The 21,491-nt window shown below is 38.6% G+C and overlaps 2 protein-coding genes across 2 annotated transcripts in view; one reads left to right on the forward strand and one right to left on the reverse strand.

Annotated features, from left to right (window-relative positions):
• LOC139442025 (selenoprotein N-like) overlaps positions 1 to 4,696 on the reverse strand; it is a 36,639-nt gene extending 31,943 nt beyond the window's left edge. Inside the window, exons 1-2 of the mRNA XM_071222778.1 lie at positions 4,488 to 4,696; positions 3,903 to 4,240 (exon numbers count right to left, since the gene is read on the reverse strand). Coding sequence (XP_071078879.1) covers positions 3,903 to 4,235 — 333 coding nt within the window. The 5' untranslated portion in view covers positions 4,236 to 4,240; positions 4,488 to 4,696. The remainder of the gene's footprint in view (positions 1 to 3,902; positions 4,241 to 4,487) is intronic.
• A 255-nt stretch (positions 4,697 to 4,951) lies between these two features.
• On the forward strand, positions 4,952 to 20,479 carry LOC139442769 (AP-5 complex subunit mu-1-like). The gene is made up of 14 exons (XM_071223663.1): positions 4,952 to 5,093; positions 5,371 to 5,497; positions 6,057 to 6,158; positions 6,781 to 6,851; positions 8,149 to 8,221; positions 8,997 to 9,131; positions 9,789 to 9,869; positions 11,647 to 11,836; positions 12,876 to 13,006; positions 13,466 to 13,566; positions 14,344 to 14,429; positions 15,430 to 15,554; positions 17,094 to 17,190; positions 18,802 to 20,479. The coding sequence occupies exons 1-14, from the start codon at positions 5,020 to 5,022 to the stop codon at positions 18,870 to 18,872; spliced, it is 1,464 nt and encodes a 487-aa protein (XP_071079764.1). The 5' UTR covers positions 4,952 to 5,019; the 3' UTR covers positions 18,873 to 20,479.
• The last annotated feature ends 1,012 nt before the right edge of the window (positions 20,480 to 21,491 follow it).

The following is a 21,491-nucleotide window of genomic DNA, read 5'->3' on the forward strand; positions in this document are numbered from 1 at the left end:
GGGGGGGTGTCCCAAAGACACGAACAGCCCACCAACCCCTATAATAACTTACCGGTTCCTAACTGTTACACTCACACACACATAGAATGTGAGCCACCAAATGTAACACAAAGCGGAGTTTGAGAATCTTGAAAACCATGTCCGGCTATTTCTTCTACATTTTTTTCAAATATCCGCACACAACCCACCCACCCCCACCTACCCGTTGTGGTTATTTCACGCCCAATTGGGTAGGTAGAATTTGTGCTAGTTTGGTAACTTCTCTTGAAACCGAAACCTGTGTAAGAATTGGACCATCTGTATCAAGTGTACTGACCAAAGTGCCAATCTGTGTTTGTTGTTCATCGCCGCACTCAGCAATATTCCAGCTTCATGACGACAATCTGTAAAAATAAACTGGACCAGACAAGCCTGACCACCCGATCCCGTTAGTCACATTTTACAGAAAGCATGGGTGGCTAAAGACCTATTCTAACCCGGAATTTCAGTTGCAATGCCTCTTGAAGACCTGTTCTACCCCAGATTTTCAGTTGCAACTTCTCTTGAAACCGAAACCTGTGTAAGAATTTGACGATCTGTATCAAGTGTACTGACCAAAGTGCCACTCTCTGCCGACTACTGGTCAATAACAATGGTGGGCAACCTCCAAACTTTAGAGAAATGAATCAGGTCGGTCTTTTGAACTTTCCATGTTCACATTAGAGTTCTACTGTACGAAGAAACTAAACTCTAACACTAGTATGACTATAATGAACCGAGTGTCTCGCTATCTTTGTAATCCATCTGTATCTGCTTGGCCTCATCATCCCGAGGCAATCCTTTTTATCACAGTCTTGTTCTACCTTTGCCACATCAAGCCCATTTTCCAGTGCTAAATATGATTGAGCTATCGCACATATACTGTAAATCGTGAAATTAATGCGTCTCCAAAAGAATGCGACCGCTGGACCCTAGCCCAAAATGCCACTCAATATGAATGCGACTACCCCTCCTCTCAAGCATCAGTGGATATCTATCTAAAGATGTCCCCAGTCAGGTGTAGAATCATCACCTTAATCCAACCTTAGATTAATCCAATCACACATCAAAGAGCACCGCTTATTAGCTCTGAGTAAAGTACTTCCACAAAAACAATACATGCGCGCTGGCTCGTGTCGGCCTCTGACGAGGTCGCAAAGAACAAAGGGTGGCGTCTGTCTGGACTTGCAGGTGTGATCTGTGATGATGTAAGTGAGTAGAACTCTTTTCTTGACCCCAACAGTGACAATTCACATGATGTAATTAGTGTTTGAATAACATTGTTTATATACTTTATATACAAGTGCTGCTCAATAAACAGTGGTGTGGAATACATCAGCGTATGTCTAAATTGTATTTTTGCTATCCAAAATGTCTTATTGTTGATATAAATGTGATGTTTAAAAATGCGAGCAAAGACCACTCACATTTTTTGCATTTAATTCACGCTCACGTTAATTTCAAGATTTACAGTATTAGAAACTGAATATGGCATTGTATATGCTCAAGCAGTTTGATTACACCTTATACTTCACTCGAACATAAGACATATAAGCACGTCAACTTGGTTAGCTAACATGAGGTGGGCATCCCTAACGAATACCACACGTCACCATCATGACATCATATCGCTCACTGTGACGCAAAGATATAACGTCACAGTTGTATGTAAAAAAGTGCCAAATTCCAAGCTCTCTGATGTCCCGAAAACTTTTAAAGAAAATTATCTTTGAAGATTTCTGTCATGTTTTCTGCATGAAATGTATTACCACACATCCTCTGAATATTGTAGTAACTGCAACCGCATTTTGCAATGATTTATTGAAGACATAATTATTTAAATATACCTACCGACAATGACGGAAAACAGTCTATTCTATCAATATTAGCTTCTGCAGTGATGCAGCCGTCAAATCGTCTGTTTCAATCAGAGGGGTTTTATAGTGATTTGACAACCTCTGATTGACCAATCAGAATCAAGTAATTTCTAAATTCATGGTAGAATGTTAAATAATATCTGAAACATATCCCATTAATCAAATCCTGAAATTCAAACTTAATTATACCTTCCACACATACCTGTCCAGAATCACATATCTATACCTGATATTACATGACATTTGATAACAAGTTAATCTGCAAAATCTTCTTTCGATATTTGGAGAAAAAACGTAAATAATCCAAAACTACTGGTACCCTAGAATTATGTTCATTAAGCTTGTTCATGTGTTCTGTATTTTCTATCTGTCTAGTTTAGTTGCGAGAAAGTAGATATATGTCACAGAATAATATAATGAGCATCATCATAAGTTATTTGGATCAGAGAAATGTGATTTCTGAGAGTGCCTTTAAGGCTAGATGCATTGTGATCTTCAGGGTTCTATCGACACTCTAACAAAATCAATTTTATACCCAGGAGGGGTTACTGGTTGTTCAAGACAGCCATTTAGCAAGTGTAGCCTGGACTGTGGTTAGCATGATTAGATACGTGTGACGCTTTATTGTCTAATAAACATAATCATAGAGGTGGACCATACACATGAAAGTAATAAACCTACACAAAGTAGTCTTGATTACAGATAGTGAGCCATCAACAGTGGAAAAGTGTAGTGTGATGACATCTACAGTGATTTATCTAGGATTCCAAACTTGTCTTTGACAAACAAAATGGGAAAGAAATGTAATTTCTGTTCAAAATAGGGACTTTCTGAAGTCAATATTTTCTTAAATTCAAGGGTATTGAAACATCAACATGATTAAAGTCTTTTCTTGTCTATCAAAAGCAAGTCACCAATGCAAAGTCATAACATTATAACATTATAATCATGACATTGACAATAGCATAACTTGAAAATGTTGTTTATTCCAATGAGGACTAGTTACTGACAATTGCTATAAATTGTTCTACATGGAGTGTCCATGGACTAAGGAGTAAAAGAAATATACACACAATTGTTGTAGTAATATTCTTTGTTTTTGTGAAATATGAAATTCTCAATAATTCAGATCAATAAAAGGCCTCAACCTGTCCTCTCTATGTTGTAAGCCAATATTTTCCTGATAGTGAATTTATAAAATGAACAAATTAACAAACTGTAAATATCGCATAACCTCCATTAAAGGGCCTTTTGATATTTGAACAGAGAGGCTGATTTAACAAACATATATTTTTAGTAGGAATATTTGTTGTACATACAGGTGAATGTTTTGGGAGCTAGACATGCTAGAAGTTTAAAAATGCCAACAATATTCTGTAAAGTGCATTTTGATGGAGTTTATAAAGGCTGTTGAAAAACTCAACATCAGTATTGCTGATTACTTGTCACGTATCAGCGATCAGTAGATGCAGTCTGATAAAGAAAGCAGTGCAGCATATTGCAGCTATGTGAAAAGTTGGTTGGTTTGTTGTTTAACGCCGCACTCAGCAATATTTCAGATCTATGACGGCAGTCTATAAATAATCGAGTCTGGACCAGAAAATCCAGTGATTAATATCATGAGCATTGATCCACGCAATTGGGATTGATGACATGCATCAACCAAGTCAGCGAGCCTGACCACCCGATCCCGTTAGTCGCCTTTTACGACAAGCATGGGTTGCTGAAGATCTATTCTACCCGGAATCTTCACGGGTCTTATGTGAAAAGTAAATCATTAGGATGGTTCTCTTATATTTCTATCAAATTCATATTGCACATACCATATAGCGTTGTTTTCACCTGAAGTCAATGATACTGATTCAACAATATGATGCCATGTTTGCATGGAATGTTGGTGCCATTGTTACATAAGATACCATTTGGCCGGTCCCCAAATGAGTGGCATTCGGTTAACTTCTTAATTTTGAAGAACTATGACAAAAATAACTGTGTAACTATACTTACATTTGACTCCAGAAGCCTGTATATGAATGGCTCAAATTCTTCAATTGACAAATAGCCATCACCATCTCTGTCATGAAGTTCAAACAGCTGCACACCTTCTATGCCAACATTATGGAGAATGTCCATATTTGGTGTTCTTGGACTCATTTTGACATAGGCCACGTAGCTCCCTATCATGATAGAAATAAAGCCAACAAGAACTGATGTGCTGAAAAACAACCATCTTGGAATCTCTATTTTCACTGTTGCTTTGCGAGGCTCCACTTTTTGACTTGCTGTATGGTTTGATTTTGTTGTCTCTGTCCCACCTTTGTCAGGTGGTTTTGAAGGCATCTTGTCTGAAATCAAAACGTGACAAATAAATCTCAAGTCACGGATTTATGCAACTCTTAAGGTGCTTTAAAGAAACATTTTTTTTTGTAAATTATGGAAATGTGTTACATGTCACATTTTACAGTTTAAAAAACAAAGATGATATTAACTTCCACAGACTGGTCCTCATAATCAAATGTCACCATGACTCCTTTGATCGGACAAATGCATTGTATGGTGGCTAACAATCACATCTTGGATATATCGTCTTACACTATATGGGTCTCTGTCTTGCCACAACGAGCTTGTTAACTGTGAAGACACGAGGCGTGCGTGTTCCAGATGTGACGTGCCGGTCTGCATTCACCCCTTCAATGAGGAACACTACATCCGCATTCCCTATAGCCAATCCACCCAGCCAATCGCAGGTGCCGGGTTTGCTTGGCCTAGCGATGACGGTGGGTGATTAAGCTTGACAGACAGCTGGGTCCCGCTAAACAACACAGGTCAAGTGTCAAAGGTGAAGGTCGTATGGGAAACTACATTTTTGTTTTTTGTTTGTGCTAACAAAAAACCTACTGACAGGTCTAACTTATTCAAATATATACGTAATATATTCAAATAATAAATACATATTTGGTAGCTTTTAGGTATTGATACCATTACAACCTACACTGATTACGAAACAAATACTGCTAGCTCAGCAAATATTGTAAACACTTCCGGGTCATGTTCATTTCCGGATTCTAAATCATGTGTTAGAGCCAGATAATTTGTTGACAGTCTCATAAATATCCGAGTCCCCATGAGTATACGAGCAATATGGGTAGTTAAACTACCCTCCACCAATAATAAATCTCCAAAGAATTTATTTTACAGGTAACTGACAATTTAGTGAACTGTAACTTCGCAACAGATTTTTTGACGCTTCAATTAACAACTCCAAACCCAAAGAATATGGTGTTGTGTCAGTGTGATCTGTGATGATAGTGTCATGGAACACACTGACTATTTTTTACCCTTAATGATATAAATAAACAATAGACTTTGGTACACCTTTACACATACAGATCTTTTGCAAATTTACATGCTAAGTGATATTCGTATGTATTTTAGCAAGTTTGTATTTTGATTTGTGAAATAATTAATATTTCAGAAAATTTCCAACAGTTGAGAAAAAGACGAAACAAATTGAAGGTTCAAACTATATTGCCATTCCCAACTCGCCCCAGTTCCTGCAGCAGCTGCTTGTTGAGACAGGACTGTCACAGGCGACAGGCGAGGTATGGGACTATATTGTTATGGTTGTCGCATAAGAACATGAATGTGTAGTATTGGACATTTATTAGTGTCTCTCAATGGCTAATGCTAAATGTCATTATTCTTAATGATATTCTGATAAAACAAATCCTTGAATCAGTGAAATAAAAATTATGAATTTTACAGTATTTATGACATGAAGGGTATTGATGATCAGGAAATTAATGTCAATTGCAATCTTGCTTATTATTGGCATAATAACCATAATGATATGTGATGTGTTTCACAAAACATCACTTCATTGAAAGTAATATGCATGCACATTCAGCATGTTAAACAGCTGATGCTTATCGCATGTATCATGGTATTGTGGAAGCAACTTTTAGTTTTACCTTATTGTTATTACTAATATCTCTGTCTATAGAATATTCATGGTTTAATGCCACAAATAGATCAACAGATTCAGTGCCGCTGTACTGATTCATCCAATGTTATCGGATAATATACAAGATTGTGGTTTGTTTGCTGCAAGTTTGGAAGACTGAATAAGTGGTGAGAAAACAATGTACTTCTTTTCTCTAGTTTGTTGGCAGCAGAGACCAATGCTCAAAGCAGGATGAAAAACCAGTGTTTGAAGTGGACACCAGTAGTGGTAGAATCTGGCCCTTTATTGTCATTGAACAGGTTTGTGGTAGCAGAAACATTACAATGTCTGATGATACATATTCAAAACAAAAACTTTGATATTTTTGATTTGTAGAATTAAATAGAATTAAATATATAGATAAAACAAATAGATATCACAAAAAGTTGTTGACAAGACAACCACTGATTACAGTTTGTAATACTTTCTATATGGCCAAATTAGAAAAAAATTAATTTTAAATACATGTAGTGTGACTTTATTGGTTAAGTGTTTGTTATTTTAACATCATTTTATCTCGATTTCTGTAACTGGTCAATCAAAGTGTAGTAGTGTGTGTTTGTGCTAGATATAAGTCATATGCAAACAAGGTGTAAAGTGTGAAGAGACAATTCCAAAAGCTACCAATGGTGAACTAATTTCCAAATATTTGATGCAATTATTTTATTGCTTTTGTATTCAAATTTACTTTTGTATGGGACTTCTTTCATTGATACCCTTGACCAAGTTGACATAAGAAATGAGTGATACACAAACAACGGAAACATTTCTTGTCTCTCAAATCTTAAAAACAGTCAAAGAATAAATATTTTTCAGGTTAAAAAATTGAATAATAAGAGTATTCGAGGATTGTGTATTTGACAGTTAGTTTGTACTTTGCAGCAAGGTGTGTTGTACTGCTGCCTGGTGCATGTGCCCCAAGGAGCCCATCTCAGACCAAACATCATAGAAATGTAAGTGTATGTGGCAGGGCACAGGATGCCCCGTGGGCTAAGTCCTTTACAGTGAGTTCCGTACCTTACACATACCAGGATCTCCTGATTGTGAGTTTGATTGGTTGGTTGGTTTGTTGTTTAACGCCGCACTCAGCAATATTCCAGCTATATGACGGCAGTCTGTAAATAGTCGCTTCTGGACCAGGCAATCCAGTGATTAATATCATGAGCATCCATCCACGCAATTGGGATCGATGACATGCATCAACCAAGTCAGTGAGCCTGACCACCCGATCCCGTTAGTCGCCTTTTACGACAAGCATAGTCACCTTTTACGGCAAGCATGGGTTGCTGAAGACCTATTCTATCCCGGAATCTTCACAGGTCTTGTGAGTTTGAATCCCGGATTTGCCCCTAACATGGTCCTTGGTCTGTCAGCACCATACTCGACCTCATGAGTTGGACCCAATGAGGTAAATGTCTTTGACCTGCAATCTGGGTGCGGTTGTCCCCAGTACTTCCTGTTTGCCATAAGGACAGACTATAATGGGGATAGGTTGGACAATCTCTGTAACACTGCGGTGTATAGGGCTGGGATGGGTAACTGGGGTACTCGGGTCAGGTGTGTAGTGAGTAGGACCAGGGTACCCACAGTGCTACACGGACTGGTTTGTCACGTGATATATTGTTTAATGACAATAACTCTAGTCTCTATAGCTCAGAGTTTACACTACAAGTCGCTAATGTTCGCATTTATTTCTGATGATGCACACATTAATTTTTACTTGTAGATGTTTGAGTAAAGATGAAGCTTAAGTCAACTTAAACTGTGGCATGGTATGTCACTGACCCAAGATTATTACTGGCATAAGTCCTAATAGTTACAAGCAGCCACACACACACTTGCATGCATGTCACTATATGAGTGCCATTATCTTGAACACCATGTTGGAGAAATCCTGTGCTAATTTATTGACGAGAGCTGTAGAAATCCTGTGCTAATTTATTGACAAGAGCGCTGGAGAAATCCTGTGCTAATTTATTGCCAAGAGAGCTGGAGAAATCCTGTGCTAATGTATTGATAAAAGAGCTGGAGAAATCCTGTGCTCACATATTGACAAGAGAGCTGTAGAAATCCTGTGCAAAGTTATTGACAAGAGACCTGGATATATTGATGTTACTCTTGAGTATAAGATTATGTTACTTTTGAAATGAATGGATCCAGGGTATTTATCAAAATGGATTGGAGATATGAATACTGGATAATGAAGGATATGCTGAGTCTGATATTAATACTCCCTCCCCACTATTTCAGTCCATCGGTGTCACTCGGCTTCTCCCTGTTGTGTGGTGTGGCAGAGTACATTCGGGCAGCCACCAGTCAGGAGGTAGGTCACACTTAGAGGACACAACACTTCAGTGCTTACTGAATGTTTTCTCTACAGAGTTGTGTCCCTTACCTTTTGCAGGATCTACGGGCCATGAAATTGAATCTCAGATTTGCTAAATTCTTTGCTTTCATACAAGTGATAAACGTCTTCAACAGGTGTCATTCCGGGGTGTCCGCTCACATTTATTGACACAGAGTCCAATAACTGAAATCATGTTCAAGGCACTGTTGAACCCATCTTCCCGAGGCAATGACGTAAACTGACTATAAAAGTCCAGTTTCGACCCTTGCGAACTAGGCTGGAATTCCGGAGTTACATTTTGTCTGCATCATCCAATTAAAATCATGTAATAAACTAGACCTGCTGATTTCAGTCGACTGCAGAATTTGCAAAACATTTGTACTGTCAACTGTGAGTTGACAGACATTTTCCAAATGATTTCATGTTTTTGATCATCATGCTCAAGTGATTAGATACACTGTGCGAGGTAAGACCGTTTTATTAAAACATAGATCTTGATTATCGATCAGATCCCCTTGACTGTGCACTGCCATTTTTTTTGAAGCAAATGCAAGTGATGTGAGAGGTGTAATCTGATTGGTCAAAAGGAGGGAGATGGAAGGGACATAACTTGTAATAGCCACCGATGGCACCATAATCGAGCCATAAAATTCCAGCCTAGTTCAGCAAGGGTGGATACTGGACTTTTTTTGTCATTGCCTCTGGAGGATGGGTTGAACCTAACTCACTTACTCACTCATCTCTACTCCAGCTACCTGCCCGGCTGACAGAACTCCATAACTTCTTGAATGAAGCAGCGCCGTTCGGAGCTCCGAGAGACACATGCTGTGAATCCATAGTGGCCAAGTTAGCAGGGAGACCCATCACACTTCCCAAGTCACAGAAGGTACATTCTCATTAAAATAAGATCTTTTATTCCAATCTGATACCTCTCTACAATGAGGATCTAAGGATCCTTCAGGTGAACTCAGGTATCAGGTGGACTTTCTTATCAACCAATCAGTGTCGAGGCGTCTAAATTCTCGGTATTAGTGCGTAAAGCAATCAAACCAACATATCTAGTTTTGTATCTCGAAAACAAGTCCCCAAAATAGAAATTATAGCTGTGCTATTGTTGTGTGCTCTGTGTGGGGTGTCATTGGTTCAAATTGAAATTTCCAAAATGAGGTATAAAAATGAAACGAAACCTGCTTTAGAAAGCTGACAGCTGATTGGCTTATTTACCAACGGAGCCCCACCTGAAGCAACCATCAGTGGAGGTGTCGCAGAGAGTAAAAGATCTGATTTCATGAGATTGCAGAGATGCTGGACATAATGCATTGAAGGAGAAAGATATATTTTTCAGTCAGATCGAAAATGAATAAACCAAAATATGGAAATGATTTTCAAAATTTATTAAATTTACAACTTATTTATTTTTGCATGGCCTTGTGGTTAAAGTGTTATTTCTTAATTTTAAAAATGTGGGTTCCATTCTGTGATGAAGTGCTATTCTTGTATCATGTAACCTGACTCACTCACTCACACTCACTTATTTGTGCAGCAACCAGCTTGGAAACCTCTGCTCCACAAGGGAAAAGGAGTTATCTACCTTTCTGTGTCAGAATGTATAAAGGCAGCCCAGGTAAGTCAACACCACAAGATTTCACTAGACAAGTAGGGATATCTCTCTTCCACAAAGGAATGAAAAGGAGTGTTTTAGTCGAAGTCTCATGGTTACAGTTTTCACAAATCATGCCGAAGGCACTGGTTCCACTCCCCTCATGGGTATATTGTGTGATGCCCATTTCTCACTCCCTTTCTCACTATTTAGAGATATAATTTCCAAGTTTTTTGTTTAATTTGTCTATCTAATATCACGAACATGGGTGACAGTTCGGCAGATACAAGGGGTGGTTAAAATGTTCTAAGTGTGACTAACTTTCAGCTATGGGCCATAACAAAGTGAACTAGTCAATGTAGTACTATTTGAGTAGTTCATTGCAAGTGTATTTAGTCTGTTTAGGCAGTTTGTATATTAGTGACAGCCAGTTGAACATGGTGGTATTCAAATGGACACAGAAATGGAAAAGAACGAGTACCAAGCAGTCATCAAGTTTATGACTTTAGAGAAAAGTACTCCCCAATAAATTCATGGGGATAAGTGCCCTAGCTATTCCACTGTTACACATTGGGAAGCTATGTTTTAGGCTGGGAGAATAAGCCTTGATGATGAAACATGGGTCTACCACTATGATCCCTGGTCAAAACGTCAACCCATCGAATGGCACCATTTCACTTCTCCGGCACCAAAGAAATTCAAGTCTTCAAGTTCACTGAAGAAAGTTATGGCCACTGTATTCTGGGATGCAAAGGGTGTGATCCTTGTTGATTACCTAGAAAGTCAGAAGACAATTACCGGTACATACTATGCTGATTTGCTTCTTCGCCTGAGTGATTCTATCAAAGAAAAGCGGCTAGGAATGCTGACTGCAGGAGTTCTACTATTTCATTGACAGTACCTTTTCTCACACCTCTCGACTTGCAAACGCTTCTGTCCGACAATGTGGGTTTGAAGAACTTCCTCACCCTCCATACTCGCCAGACCTGGTACCAAGTGAAGGTTTCCACCTGTTTGAAAAAACACCTTCGTGGAAAGAGCTTAAACGACAAGGATGACCTCAAAGTTGCAGTGAATGGGTTTTTCAGGGTGGCTAAACCCACTTAGTCACAAAGCATAAATCATTGAAAAGGGAAATCACAAACACGGCTGTTGGTTAAAAGAAGATTACCGTATTCGATGTAATTAGCGCCCAAGGTGCTCGCAAAATTAGAAATAGGGGGCTCTTATTAGAATCATCATAAATTTCCTGGTTTATGCTGACAGCCTGAAATGATTCAAAAGAAACATCTTTGCGTATTATACACGACAAATATATTTTCCAGAATTTGATTGCCCATATTTAAGGGTACGTGTTATACATGAATAAATAAATGTACATTGATCAATCGGAAGGGGTGCTAATTGGGATTGTTCACTAGCTAATATATTAGCAAATATGTCTGAGGGCATTTATTACGTCGAATACAGGAGTCTAAATAGATCTGAATCAGCATCATAAAGTTGATGCAATGCAAATACAGACAGGAGCATGTTTATGTGAGAAGAGCCCACAGAACAGTGAAGAAGGATGTGTGTTTTCAGTGTTACATCTTTTTCTCGCAAGAAATATAAGAAGACAAATTAGTTGATCAGAGTATGCAAATAACTTAAAAAACAAAGAATACAAATGAAAATTTGACCTTTTGACCATGCACTTTGACATGTTATGGATGGCTAATGAATTCAATACGGGCTTTCTCTATCAACATGATCAAAGATATCTGTTAAATTACAGCCCATATTGTTATTTGTGTTTCAGTGTGAGCAAGGAGAAACACACGACTCATGGGATGTGTACGGCTCCGTGTCATGTCGCGCTGACCTAGAGGGCGCTCTGTCGGACATCACACTGAATGTGTCACACCAGAGTGATGGGGACTGTGTTGCCCTCGATCACTTGCTTATACATCCCTGTGTCCAAAGTGCAGACTCAGGAATTGTTGATGCAGGTGAGTGTAGAGACGGAACGTCTACTTCTGCATTCTGGGGGCACGGGTGGCCTAGTCGTCTAAGGCGCCACGATTCGCTCTGCATAGTTGGGTCCCTTGGGCACGCCAGAAACTTATGATTGTGGGTTCAATTCCCAATTCGCCCCGATTATGTTTCTAGGTTTGTCAGCACCATACCTCTGCTCGTTGGTTTCACCGAAGTGGTAAACGTCGGACACCTGCATCACTTCGGGCTCTCCTCCCACATTAAGCTAACATGCTGCGATATAACTGGAATACTGTTAAAAGTGGCCTTAAACCCAACTCACACACTCACTCTCTTCTGGACAGGATTAATTAAGAATGTCTGATCAAACTATCTGCTCCTATAAAAATCTTGAACTTTGAGATCTAATTCCTCAAATAGATATCAAAATATGAATCAGTTAAAGTAACATGACCCCATTGGGATTCAATTTAGAATAACCCCCATGCAGCAATTTATGCTGGTCATAAGACTGACTGGATCGGGTGATCATGCTCGGTGACGTGGTTGATTGCGTGTCATCGTGCCCCGTCGACATGGGCTGTTGCTTGCAATATCAATCACCAGACTTTCTGGCCCAAAGTCAATTATTTTATAGGCCGCCGTCATATAGCTTGAATATTGTTGAGTGCGCCATTAAACAACAAGCAAACAAAAGAAACTTAAGAAGAATACTGGGCATTTTGTCATTATGCGTCATTATAATTGCCTAGTAACTATTATCAAAAACCCGATTATGTTTCTAGGTTTGTCAGCACCATGCCCGTGCTCGTGGGTTTCACCGAAGTGGTTCACGTCTGAGACCTGCATCACTTCGGGCTTTCCTCCCACATTAAGCTGACACGCTGTCATATAACTGGAATACTACTGTTAAAATCGGCGTTAAACCCAACTCACTAATTAAATATGATCATTCTTTGTTATATAAATAAATGTACTTCGGAAACTCATATTTTTTTCTGTAATTAGGCTCAGGAAGGACACTACAGTCATCCGATGTTTCTCTCATTCCAGCGAGCATGACCCAGTCCCACCCTCCCCCTCGCCGCCTCCGCTTCATCCCCCCCACGGAGATGTTCACCCTGTGTCAGTACTCTGTGACCGGACTACAGGAGCTGCCCATATTTGGAGTCTACCAGATGAAAGTGAGGCTGGTCATGTTATAACTAACAAAACTGCAACATGTTGAATTTGTTTCATGGTTCATAGGATTATGTTTGTTGTATCAAGTTGTGACAAAAATGCATCTTCCCGAGACATAGTGTCAACTGACTATGAATGTCCAGGTTTTACCTTACCTGCCGCTACACCTATAGCACTGTGAAGCATCAGGTAAGTATAAAAACATTGCATTTAATCAGAAATGCTCATTTTCCACCCTAGGCTTGAATTTCATGGCTCGATCGTAGCACCACCAGTGGATATTATTAGTTATGTCCCTTCTCTGTTCCTTCCTAATGACCAGTAAGATTCAATCTCTCGTATCACTTGCATTTGCTGTGTTAAACAACTAACAAACAAACATACTTATTCACTGCCCAATGAATTTATTATTATTTTGAGAACTGCCATCATGTACTTTTCAATCTGCTTACTTTTGACAGTGTGATGCTAAGATTGCCAATCTGACTGTCAAGTTAAAACTCAACAACCAAGTGAAGAACATGTTTGATTACTGTGAGGTGCAGATACCTTTCTTCAACAGGTGAGAGCACAGTTTGTAAACTAGTGCCATTGCTACAAGTTCAACATTCACCATAATAATCACACAACCCATACTTAAATACTGCTTGTATCAATGCTTCTCTGTTCAGCGACATGTGTATGGAACATAGGATTATCTGATTAATCTGAGATCAACATTGTAGGTTAGGCTGAAGAAAATAGGGCAGTCAGGTAGCCTAGTGGTTAAAGCGTGCGCTTGTCACGCCGAAGACCCGGGTTTGATTCCCGACATGGGTACATTGTGTGAAGCCCATTTCTGGTGTCCCCCGCCGTGATATTGCTGGAATATTGCTAAAAGCGGCATAAAACAATACTCACTAACTCACTTAAGAAAATAAAAGAATTGGTTCCCAGGCAATGTTTTTGAAAATGTAGTGCGGGTGGGTGGCGATGTGTTGTTTTTTTTCTTACTTGGTTCTTCAAACTATTTCTTAAGCAAATAAGCGGTTGTGTAACCAAATATACAATTGTGTACAATCAACCTGGGAAAGGGCCTCCCTATATAATTGTATTCCTTGACAAGTAAAGTACTGGAATGCTGTATTTGACTACTGTTGAACTTGGAATATTTAAGGATTTTGTTTTTGTTTTTATTAAAGGACATAAAAACAAAACGGGCGGCAGTGAACTTTATGATGATGCAGGTGGTGCCTGAGAACCAAGATTATTATGTTTTTTAGCCTTATGTTATCATGATCCTGTATGTAGCATTTGTCATTCTGTGCGCCGTGTTCATTAATACACTCTTTTGTTACAGAGGAAGCATATCGATGCATGATTCCTCCTCTTCTCAGGGAAGTGTGACACTGGCACCTGATAAAACTATCCTGGTGTGGAATGTTGGTGAGTGTTAAACTGTCACAGTCCCTCATGTAACAGCAGCCTCAGAGGGGATGCAGGACCAACAGGTTCACAGTCCACATGCTTGTTGTAACATCCGAGTGTCACAGCTTGTTGTAACATCCGAGTCTCACAGCTTGTTGTAACATCCGAGTGTCACAGCTTGTTGTAACATCCGAGTGTCACAGCTTGTTGTAACATCCGAGTCTCACAGCATGTTGTAACATCCGAGTCTCACAGCTTGTTGTAACATCCGAGTGTCACAGCTTGTTGTAACATCCGAGTGTCACAGCTTGTTGTAACATCCGAGTCTCACAGCTTGTTGTAACATCCGAGTGTCACAGCTTGTTGTAACATCCGAGTGTCACACCTTGTTGTAACATCCGAGTCTCACAGCTTGTTGTAACATCCGAGTCTCACAGCTTGTTGTAACATCCGAGTCTCACAGCTTGTTGTAACATCCGAGTGTCACAGCTTGTTGTGACATCCGAGTCTCACAGTCCCTCATGTTACAGCAGCCTCAGAGGGGATGCAGGGCAAATAGGTTCACAGTCCACCATGCATGATTCGGTTGGTTATCATGAATGGCCTAGCTCTGAAATTAATTTGTATTAATGTTCATGCTATCAACCACTGGTTTGTTTTGACCAACCTAAATTATTTTCACTCATTCTAGTAACTGCTATTTCAGTGGCAGGAAGTAGAAATGTCACCTTGTTCGCTGTACTAAGCACCCCTAACAAAAAGTGACTATTATAAAAAAAAGGTAGTTTACTAAACTATTGAAGTCTGTTCTCTACCACTCCATCCCTGACACATGAAGCTAACTAATGAATGGATGCAACAAGCACCCTCTTCGTCATTTGTCCAAGTTCACGGGGCACTTACAGCGAATAGTGAATTAAAACTTTTGTTAACTGGTTTTTTTTAACTGAAACCATAGTAATTAACATGTATTACGTCTGTTGGGCACCAGTTTAATCCAACACATGTTGTGCCCCAGGTCAGAAGTTCCCCAGCAAGACCCTGGAGGTGACAATGTCCGCCAACCTTCAGTTCTCTGGACCAGCCCTCTCTCCATCATCACCGGAGGACAGGTTCTGTTCAGGACAAAGCTCTTATGCACAGGTAGTCCCATCTGTCGACCTTGCCACAAAGATAAGACTTGGTTGATGCACATCATTCTATCCAAAGTGCGTGGATCGATGGTCATGATATCATTCACTGGATTGTCTGGTCCAGACTTGATTATTTACAGACCCCCGTCATATAGCTGTTATATTGCTAATGCGGCGTCAAACAAAACAAAACAAACAAACAAACACTTGTTTTATGCCCAGATGTCATATTGACTAATCATATGAACTATCATTAGTCTTTTTACTGTCAATACATATGCAGGTTTTTTTAATATTTGCAGGTGTTATTAAATATTTGGTGTCTAGGGAACTTGAGCTCACTCTCAGTACCTGTGCATCAAATACTTGCAACACTCGCAATTCTGACGACATATGATGTTTTTCTCCAATGTAAGGTCCTGCAGGATCATGTTTCCAAGATCCAAGAAATTGATTCTTTTTGGCTGTAGACAATGTTCCATAGAATATCAGATATGATATGAAGCCATCAGTGAAGATGGGAAGTGTTTTCTGAAAATGTTATAAATCTGTTCCTGTATTCGCCATAATAAGCACCCTGGACAATTAGATAATGGACAAAAAGAGTCTTTTATTTAAGAAACAAACGACGAGTGGGAGGGAGCCATGAGGGGCGCAGTCGGGAGTGGTTTATTTTCCCTGCAGTGTTTTATTGTACGATAAACAACTATCACAAATCGTTTATTTTTTATATGATATATCAACGTTATGTACAGCCTCTTTAAGGGCATGTTACTAAAATGTACAAGCTGTTAAAATATTTACCCATATTTAAATAAGGATGACTCCCTGAATAGAATTGACCTCGGCAATGTCGGACAAGTCCAATTTACGAACATGGCAGTTAAGTTTGGTATTTCCTGCATATTCTCATAGTCCTCACGTTGATTATCTGTACCTTTTCTCCTAATACCGATTGTCATATCTCTCCCACTTTTGGTTGCAATACATGAAATCATCAAGTTGCGAGTGCATATTCGAACCTCCAGAAATGACTTCATGATAGAACAATGTTTTACTGTGAAACAAACCACGCTACGTTCTTCATTGTTTTTTGCGATTTATGGCGTAGCTATCTTAAACAATGGGTACACATACACAAGTTACCTCTGTTTTCAGAGATCGAGTAGAAGTGAACAAATGTTGATGAAACTAAAAACAAATTTGATAATAGTTACAAAGCAGTAATGGACATGATCTTTATTGCTCGTTTCTGTAAAAGAAATATGTGATATACACAAGAAAATATAGACTTCATGTAAATTTTGGGTCTTTAATATAGGGGGTGCTTGTAAAGATTACTTAAAACTTGGTCTTGAAATGGGTGAGGGGACACTTGATGGAACAAGGCGCTTAATATGGTGAATACAGTATTCTATTTGTAGTAACATTAACCATAGTATACAAGACATATAGAGAATCACTGCCTGAAGAAGACAGTGTCTTCCGTTACTGTTACCAAGGCAATCAGGTCAGAAGGAATGTGATGCATTTCTCTGTTTGTTGACAGCTTTACTTCAAGATCCCTGAGTTCACTCAGTCCGGGTGCTGCATTGACCCCCGATCCATACAGGTGTCACCGAGTGCCAAGTTCAAACTGACCACAGGTGAGCAGTCCCATGTATCATCTATCTTAACACCTCTTTTTTCATATTTTTAAATCTATATGTTTTGAGTGAAAGAAAAAATATGTGTCATGTGTTAAAATGTGTGAGATCTTATTTCTGTTTTTTATCCTGTTAACGTTATGAGATTGAACCATGAGATTTAAATGGGCAGCACTCCCATATAATGTAGAATACAAACAAGTTCCAAGTGGAGAACAGTAGTCACTGTGTATCAGTCTATCGCAATAGTCACTGTGTATCACTGTATTGCAATAGTCACTGTGTATCACTGTATTGCAATAGTCACTGTGTATCACTGTATTGCAATAGTCACTGTGTATCAGTCTATCGCAATAGTCACTGTGTATCACTGTATTGCAATAGTCACTGTGTATCACTGTATTGCAATAGTCACTGTGTATCACTGTATTGGAATAGTCATTGTGTATCAGTCTATCGCAATAGTCACTGTGTATCACTGTATTGCAATAGTCACTGTGTATCACTGTATTGCAATAGTCACTGTGTATCAGTCTATCGCAATAGTCACTGTGTATCACTGTATTGCAATAGTCACTGTGTATCAGTCTATCGCAGTAGTCACTGTGTATCACTGTATTGCAATAGTCACTGTGTATCACTGCATTGCAATAGTCACTGTGTATCACTGTATTGCAATAGTCACTGTGTATCACTGTATTGCAATAGTCACTGTGTATCAGTCTATCGCAATAGTCACTGTGTATCACTGTATTGCAATAGTCACTGTGTATCACTGTATTGCAATAGTCACTGTGTATCACTGTATTGCAATAGTCACTGTGTATCAGTCTATCGCAATGGTCACTGTGTATCACTGTATTGCAATAGTCACTGTGTATCACTGTATTGCAATAGTCACTGTGTATCACTGTATTGCAATAGTCACTGTGTATCACTGTATTGCAATAGTCACTGTGTATCACTGTATTGCAATAGTCACTGTGTATCAGTCTATCGCAATAGTCACTGTGTATCACTGTATTGCAATAGTCACTGTGTATCACTGTATTGCAATAGTCACTGTGTATCACTGTATTGCAATAGTCACTGTGTATCAATCTATTGCAATAGTCACTGTGTATCAATCTATTGCAATAGTCACTGTGTATCACTGTATTGCAATAGTCACTGTGTATCAGTCTATCGCAATAGTCACTGTGTATCACTGTATTGCAATAGTCACTGTGTATCACTGTATTGCAATAGTCATTGTGTATCACTGTATTGTAATAGTCACTGTGTATCAATCTATTGCAATAGTCACTGTGTATCAGTCTATTGCAATAGTCACTGTGTATCACTGTATTGCAACAGTCACTGTGTATCAGTCTATTGCAATAGTCACAGTGTATCACTGTATTGCAACAGTCACTGTGTATCACTGTATTGCAATAGTCACTGTGTATCAGTCTATTGCAATAGTCACTGTGTATCACTGTATTGCAACAGTCACTGTGTATCACTGTATTGCAATAGTCACTGTGTATCACTGTATTGCAATAGTCACTGTGTATCAGTCTATTGCAATAGTCACTGTGTATCAGTATATCTATATCTTTTTGTTTCTAGTGAGAGAATATTTGTCCACGGATTACAAGATATGGAACTCTTACGGTGAAGTCCTCTCAACATCCGAGTAGCGATGGACCAGAAAACCCAAACCTTGACTGTGATATCCATGTGTGGGGCCAAGCAACGGAGTGATGATGACACTGCAACTGTATTGTTATATCACTTGTAGACCATTAATGAATATCAGTTACATTGTTTGTATCTAACTGAACTAACAAGGACATTGTGGTAAGATCCATGAAACTCAACGATCACATTTGGAAGAAGTAAACCTCTTTGTTTATTGTTATTGAGGTGTCTGTGACAGACAAGCTAATTTGATAACTACCCAATCTCAATCAAATTAAATCTTTTACTTCGATATGATACTTCTCTTCATGAAGACCTGAGGACAGCTCTATAGAAGTTCACATCAGGCGAACCCTGAGCGAACTTTGACCTCCTTCCAATGAAGAATGCTGGGGCCCTTTAGCCAATTTGTTATCAGCTTTCTAAAAACATTTGACTTAATTTCTTTTCCATATTTACCACCTCAATCACTGGATTGTCTGGTCCAGACTCGATTATTTACAGACCACTGTCATATAGCAGGAATATTGCTGAGTGGGGCGTTAAACAACAAACAAACCTCAGTTCAGAAAATATGATTTGTACAAATGAAAACCCACAACACAAGTATTCCTTTCATAGTCCTCCCTTTCTGTGAATTGCCATGGTGCTCCGAAATGACAAGGTGCATAAATATCTGCAACAACGTAGTGACCGTATTCATCTACATCTGGAACTTGACGTTTTAGTTGGTTTTAAGATACAGAAATCAGATATAACTCACTCATACCAAAAATGTAGAATGATTTGACCTCAAAGATGGTTGGTTGATTACAATGCTCACCTGATGCAACAACCTCCTATGAAGGTGTCCTCTGATCTTGAAGCAGGGAGGTATTCTATTGGTGTGACGGATCTGATGGTGATGAGATAGAGAACAACCTTGTGTTAAAGTACTGTTGCCCATCACTTGTGATTAAAAGAAACAAAATGATACATATTACATATCAAAATGACAATTTCCTTATTTATTAAACATATTTTTATTGCAATATCAAATGGATTAGGCACAAGTGACAGACTTATGGGCCTTCTATAAACTGTTCATTACATTATGATGTAATCAATTAATTATGTATGAATGAATGGATGGATCTATGTATCTATATGTGTATGTGTAATAAATAGTATTCATTTGTGAATATTGATTGTGCAGGATATATGTACAGTGATTTCTTACTAATTTGGCCAGTGACCTTAGCCATCCAAGGACCTATGTAAAATGTGAACTTACCTGAAACAGGATTCATAAGAATTTCAAATAAATGTCAAAGTTTGTTTATTCTTTCCATAATCTAATTACATATAGTTATATCTTGTTTCACTATTCCTTTTCGTTGATATTTTACACTCTATGTTTGGCCTTCTGTTCTCCCTTGTATTTTTTTCTCCTCATTGCTGTCTGTCTTTTATAACCACTGGTAGTAATAACTTTGTTAACTAGTTATTTCTATGATTTCTATACAAACCTTTCAATGCTCAGAATTAATGGCCAAAAAAGAATTGATTACTATTTCAAACAGTACATTTGTACAGAATTGCAGTGTTGGCATTAATTCATGAATTATTACAGAGACTATATACATGTAATATGGTCTATAATTGTAAACATTGTGTGATTATAGTTAGGATCATCAAGTCGTTGATATTTTCTTTGTATAAGAGAATGTGCAATATTGTATATTGAATAAATGAATGAAGTTTTGTTAACTTTGTTTTTGATCATCACCTCTAGAACTAAAGATAACACGTAGCCACTTGTCACCTATGTCCTGAGACTAGTACAATGTTGGAAGAAATATTTGGGTTATTTTGCCAAATCTGTGTATGTTACATTCTGCCATACCTTGGGGAAGTAACTGATTCTGATTGGTCAATCAGGTGTTTCAAATAAAATCACTGATTATTTACAGACCGCTATCATATACCTGGTAGCTGGAATATTGCCGAGTGTGGCATTAAACAACAAACAAGCATAGCATAGTTTGAATTTTGATCAAACAACAACCTTTAACCTTCACATGTACGATTTTGCCAGTGTAACTGAAAAGGTTTTGACATATCCTCTTAAACTAACTACCTTAAAGACCTATTGACCTGTCTGAAATACTTGCTGACAAGAATTTGCTCCAATTGTATATGTTATTTCGTTATTTCATCATATTTCAGCTGAGCGTCAGAGCCTTTATGCTCTCTTTATGTAGGACGTGTGTAGCTGATGGTGGATATCCCAGTATGAAAATAGGATGGCAAGTTACTTTTTAAAGATGTTTATCTCCATTTACATGCCTCAGTTAGTTATCAGGTGTCTTGCTATACCGAATATGACTTCAGCAACCCTTTTTCGTAAAAGGCGACTATGCTTGTCGTAAGAGGCGACTATGCTTGTTGTAAGAGGCGACTAACGGGATCGGTGGTCAGACTCACTGGCTTGGTTGATTCATGTCATCATATCCCAATTTCGTGGAATCGAAGTCCATGACGTTGATCACTGGATTGTCTGGTCCAGACTCAATTTACAATATTCATATTGCTGACAAACTAAGCCAACAAAAACAACTCAAAGCAAAGTTATCTGA

This window comes from Haliotis cracherodii, unplaced genomic scaffold, assembly GCF_022045235.1.
Source record: "Haliotis cracherodii isolate W230 unplaced genomic scaffold, xgHalCrac1.p SCAF_5, whole genome shotgun sequence".
Classification (NCBI taxonomy): Eukaryota; Metazoa; Mollusca; class Gastropoda; order Lepetellida; family Haliotidae; genus Haliotis; species Haliotis cracherodii.

Coding starts and splice junctions, on each gene's coding strand:
- LOC139442769 (XM_071223663.1), top strand. CDS start 5,020: ATGAGTATACGAGCAATATGGGTAGTTAAACTACCCTCCACCAATAAT. Junction 9,132..9,788: donor CACTTCCCAAGTCACAGAAG/GTACATTCTCAT, acceptor TTATTTGTGCAG/CAACCAGCTTGGAAACCTCT. Junction 9,870..11,646: donor AATGTATAAAGGCAGCCCAG/GTAAGTCAACAC, acceptor TTTGTGTTTCAG/TGTGAGCAAGGAGAAACACA.